Source organism: Dipodomys ordii, unplaced genomic scaffold, assembly GCF_000151885.1.
Source record: "Dipodomys ordii isolate 6190 unplaced genomic scaffold, Dord_2.0 Scaffold67, whole genome shotgun sequence".
NCBI classification, from domain to species: domain Eukaryota; kingdom Metazoa; phylum Chordata; class Mammalia; order Rodentia; family Heteromyidae; genus Dipodomys; species Dipodomys ordii.
The window spans coordinates 1,139,854-1,145,400 of NW_012267283.1; the positions used below are offsets into that span (position 1 = coordinate 1,139,854).

A 5,547-nucleotide genomic window follows, 5' to 3' on the forward strand; every position below is an offset into this window, starting at 1 on the left:
GATCCTCAGATCTCAGCCTCCTGAGTAGCTAGGATTACAGGCATGAGTCACCAGTGCCCAGCTTGGCTCAATAACTTTTGCTCTTTGAGGTAATGGTGTTTGAACTCAGGGTATTGCACTTTTGTTGTTGTTGTTGGCTGTGGGGGTTTAAACTCAGGACCTGGGTCCTGTCTGTCCCTGAGCTCTTTCACTCAAGGCTAGCACTCTACCACTTTGAACAGCTTCACTTCCCATTTTCTGGCAGTTAAGTCTTACAGATTTTCCTGCCCCAGCTAGCTTGGAACTGCTGTCCTCAGATCTCAGCCTCCTGAGTAGTTAGGATTACAGGCGTGAGCCACCAGTACCTAGCTGGTATTGTACTTATAAGGCAGGTTCTCTACCACTTGTCTCCAGCCCTTTTTACTTATCTTCCTAATAAGGGCTCATGTTAATACCTTTAAGGCTGGGACTTGAAATCATTTTATACTTCTCACCTGGGATGACAAGGTCAAGCCACTGTGCCAAGTTTTAATTAGGAGAGATGGGATCGCATGAACTTTAGGCCCTCATGGGCCTTTTAAAATAATCTTTCTGATCTACACCTTAAGAGTAGCTAAGATTATAGGTATGTACACTATCACACATGGCCCATGTTTACAAACATTTCATGGCACATTTATTTTGTTTTGTTTTGGCTGGTCATGGGGGCCTGAACTCTGGGCCTGGGCACTGTCCCTGGGCTCTTCAGTTCAAGGCTAGCGCTCTACCACTTGAGCTGCAGCATCACTTTCGGCCTTTTCTACTTATGTGGTGCTGAGGAATCGAACCCAGGGCCTCATGTATGCAAGGCAAGCACTTTACCACTGAGTCACCTTCCCAGCCCTGCACACTTGTTTTGGAAGCAGTGTTAAATTAAAAAAAAAAAAAAGTAGCTGGGCGCCGGTGGCTCATGCCTGTAATCCTAGCTACTCAGGAGGCTGAGATCTGAGGATCATGGTTCAAAGCCAGCCCAGGCAGGAAAGTCCATGAGACTCTTAGCTCCAATAAACTATCAGAAAACCATAAGTGGTGGTAGAGTACTCGCCTTGAGCTAAGGAGCTGAAGGACAGTGCCCAGGCCCAGAGTTCAGGCCCCACAACTGATGAAAAAAAACAAACAAAAAAAATTAGTGCAGGCAGGTAGGGTGTCTATTAGAGTATGAATTCAGCAACAGAGGTACATGTCTGTACTTTCAGCACTTCCAGGCCAGTATATATATCATATATATATATATGATATATATATATATATATATATATATATAGTATATATATATATCGCAAAAAAAAAAAACCCACAAATGAGGGCTAGGAAGGTGGCTCAGTGGTAGAGTGCTCGCCTTGAGCCTTGAGCTGAGGGACAGTGCCCAGGCCCATAGTTCAGGCCCCATGACCGACAAAAACAAGAACAAAAAACCCACAAATGAAGAGAAAAATCACCCCTAAATCCCTTCCAACCAAATAAAACAGAAGAAGAAGAAGAAAAAAAAAAAGGATTGGGGCCCACTGCCACGTTCACTTCATGTATACTTCTGTAGTCCCAAGCACTTGGGATGCTGAGACTGGAAGAATCCTTCAGACTAAGAGCTGGAGACCAGCCTTGGCAATATGGTAAGTCACATCTTAACAAACAAAAACAAAGGAAAAAAAAAAAGGACTGAGTCACAAGTCATTAAAAACAACAACAAAAACAACAAAACAGTGCTGTAGTGTAAGTTTCTTTGAATTAACATGGAAAAGTGTTCATGGTGGAGAAACATTTACCTAGACTCCCCCTTTCCTCACAACTGTATACATGTGCAGAGAGACAAGTCTTGAAGGATGAACACTTAACTTTATTCTGCAGTTTTCTGAGGACATGGGAGGGCTGGACAAACTCTTTTCTTCTCCCCATTGCATCATACTGAACACCTGGGGCCCGGGCACTGATGGCATGACACTTGGGTATCACATAACTAGAGTCAAAAACATTATTTTTTTATTTAATTTTTTTGGGTCCGGTCGTGGGGCCTGAAGGCTGGGCCTGGACGCTGTCCCTCAGCTTTTCAGTTCAAGGCTAGCGCTCTACCGCTTGAGCCACAGCGCCACTTCCGGCTTTTTTCTTTTTTTGCTTATGTGGTGCTGAGGAATCAAACCCAGGACCTCAAGCATGCAAGGCAAGCGCTCTACCACTGGGCCACCTTCCCAGCCCCTAGAGTCAAAAACATTAGAACCTCAGGTAGTCCACATGTAATTCTTTATATAACCAGTAAGGCTTGCAGTGGCCTTTTTCCAATAAGTGGAGAAGCTGTTATGCCCAGTTGCATCCTATTATGCTTTCTAAGGGGGGAAAAAAGGTTTTCAGGTAGTTCTAGGTATTCTACATATGTGTATGGCACTACCCCCCACCCCCTGCCACTTGGCAGTATCTCCTCTCATACAGTAAAGTAGCCTGCTGCCTGTTATCTGTGTCTCCAAAGGGCAAAGGATGAGCTGTAAAGTGTTTTGTTTTGTTTTTCTCTTTGGCCCCATCACTCTTTAAGCTATAAGGACTGATGTAAAAGGAGAAGAGTTTTTATTGGATCTGGAGAAAATTTTTCTGGAAAGTGTGGATTTTTTTTTTTTTTTGTCAGTTGTGGCACTGTCCCTCAGCTCTTCAGCTCAAGGCTAACGCTCTACCACTTGAGCCACTTCTGCTCTTCTGGTGGTTTATTGGAGATAGTCTCACAGACTTTCCTGCTCGGAATGGCTTTGAACTGCGATCCTCAAATCTAAGCCTCTGAGTGATTATAGGTGTGAGCCACTGGCGCCCAGCTAAAGTATGAATTTCAAAATCTCTTCTGGTAATGTTAGCCCCTCTTAAAATGTCAAGGACACTTGAGTAGGTGGTGATCTTCATTTTTTTCCTCTTCCTTTGACTTTGTTAACAGAAAACGGGAGGAAGAAAACAAGCAAAAGGAGGCAGAACACAGTAAGAATGGCTGAGCCCAGATTCTCACATACCCCAAGCCCTTCCCTGTCTACCTAGCCTCAGCAAGCAGCCTCCATCTAACCCCATGTCCCAGTGACGTACAGAGGGCTTACAGTTACATAAGCACTCTAAGTGGTAGAGTGCTAGCCTTGAGCAAAAGAAGCCCAGGGACAGTGTCCAGGCCTGAGTTCAAGCCTCAGGACCAACCCAATAATAATAATAATAATAAAGTATCTACACCTGGAATGACATATATTCAATTGCTACAACATTAATTAGGACTTAGAGATACCAGAATGAAAAACAAATGCACTTCATTGGGGATCTTAATTTTTAAGTCTTTGTATTAAAAAAGTATCTGATCTTGCACCTAATTTGTTGCAACATGACGAGAACTTGAAAGTACAGCAAAGTTATGCAATCCCTTCATCTGAATTCCATTGTACTAAGTATGGATGACCTCATGGACAAAAGGAAGGCCGCAAAGTTAGAATGAAATGTGGATACTCTATCTAAGTAACTGGATGCCATCTTGGCACCTTGATTTAGTTAATTGTGGATGGGGACTTCCTGAAAACTCTACAAGTTGTAGAGGACACTCTTTGGAAGGCAAAAATGTCATGAGTTGTAGGGCTCCAGGAAGCTTGTGCTTCCTCTAGATAATTAGGGTCCCGGTTGTCCTTTATTGTCCCCCTGGGTAGTTTGCTCTATGTATAACACTTTTGTTAAAGTTAAGTATCCCCACCTAATTGCTCTGCCTATGTATAACCACTCTGCTTGTATGTAACCACTTTTTCAGGAATAAGTATCCTCATTTGACTTGTTTATGACATTTTATTAAGATTGTTTAGGCTTGGTCTTCACCCCAAGCATGTATTCTTACCTTTAAAAGATATATTACGCTATCTCCACTCTAGGATGCAGGTCTTTGAGACAAGAGACCTCCATGCAGTCGCCCATCTTTCTTTATTTTTTTGTCGGTCATGGGGCTTGAACTCAGCCTGGGTGCTGTCCCTCAGCTCTTCAGCTCAAGGCTAGCGCTCTACCACTTGAGCCACAGTGCCACTTCCGATTTTCTGAGTGGTTTATTAGGAGGTAAGAGTCTCACCGACTTTCATGCCTGGACTGGCTTTGAACCGTGATCCTCAGATCTCAGCCTCCTGAGTAGCTAGGAATACAGGCATGAGCCACAGGCGCCCGGCTAGTCGCCGTTTTTAAAATAAATAGTCCAAATTCGACTTTTTGAATTGTGGCATCCCTGTACCTCGTTAATTGAATTACCATATTACAAGAATAGGGTATCTCCAAAACAACTTAGGCTGGCAAGAAAAGAAATGTATGCAATTTTTAAGAATTGTTATTGCTGTTTTGAAAACAAAAGCAGCAAAAAAGAAAACCTTGTTTCCAATTCCTGGAGTTCATTTCGCTAGTAGGGTCAGATGCAATAGGAATTTTGTCTTTCGGTTTCACTCCTAAGATTCTCTCCTCCTTTGGTCTCCCTGTGTGCACACAATCTCTTTTTTTTTTTTTTTTTGGGTCCAGTCATGGGGCCTGAACTCTGGGCCTGGGCGCTGTCCCTCAGCTCTTCAGCTCAAGGCTAGCGCTCTACCACTTGAGCCACAGCGCCACTTCCGGCTTTTTTCTTTTTGCTTATGTGGTGCTGAGGAATCGAACCCAGGGCCTCAGGCATGCAAGGAAAGCGCTCTACCACTGAGCCACCTTCCCAGCCCCACATGCACACAATCTTGTAAGGTATATTAAATAGGTAGGTTTCATTAGGTAGCCGATGAAGAGAACACCACGCGCAATATTCAGGCAGGAAAAGAAGTTTATTTACCCAACTGCTGCCCCCTTCGTGCCTGGTGGAGAGGCATGGTCTCCATAATAAGGGGAGACCCATCCCCAGCCTAGGACTTATCTAGGCCGCAGACCAGAAGAGGTGCGGCCAGGTGGGGGAAAGGTGTGGCCACACTGGATCTGGATGTGACTCCAGGGTCAGATGGGACCCTCCTAGGGTCAGCTGGCAGGCCAGGGGCCGAGGCCCTAGTTGTAACCTAGCAGGAGGGGGAGGTGACTGCTTCCAGGTGTGCCAGTTACCTAGGTAACACAGATACGGGGTGGAAACCTAGCCAAGAGGTAGGGAGGTGTCTGTACAGGGCCTGATAGCTCCTGGGAGCCTGTCGAGTTCAAGGGGAACTTTAATTACACACCTAGCTTTCCTCGACTTCTCGGAGGGCTTAGCGATTTCCCTTCACCCCGCAAGCCTCTAGTTTCTCGGGAGCAGCAGCAGCGGCAGCAGCAGCAGCCCGGACCTCGAGTCCGGGTCCAGCGCGGAGCTCACGGCGCGAGCTTCGCCCTCCCGGGACTGAGTCAGCGCCCGGGCCCCGGAGTTCGGCGGGAGGCGCAGGGCGGGGCTTCCTCCCGCCGACTCGGAGCCCAGCTCTACTTTTCCGAGTCCACGTCTCTCTGCCTTCTGTCAGGCGTGGTTCCTCCAGGTCGGGGCCTGGGCCAACCTGATAGCCCCGGTGCCGTCCGGAGGATCGATCTCCCTTCTCCGTCCTCCTGTCCTTCCCCGGGGCC

The 5,547-nt window shown here is 46.3% G+C and overlaps 1 protein-coding gene across 1 annotated transcript in view; it reads left to right on the forward strand.

The window, feature by feature from the left end:
- The window catches only part of Kiaa0368 (KIAA0368 ortholog), a 133,165-nt gene that overhangs the window by 23,438 nt on the left and 104,180 nt on the right, over positions 1-5,547 (forward strand). Inside the window, exon 2 of the mRNA XM_013023224.1 lies at positions 5,108-5,544. Within this exon, the coding sequence (XP_012878678.1) occupies positions 5,108-5,544 (437 nt within the window). The remainder of the gene's footprint in view (positions 1-5,107; positions 5,545-5,547) is intronic.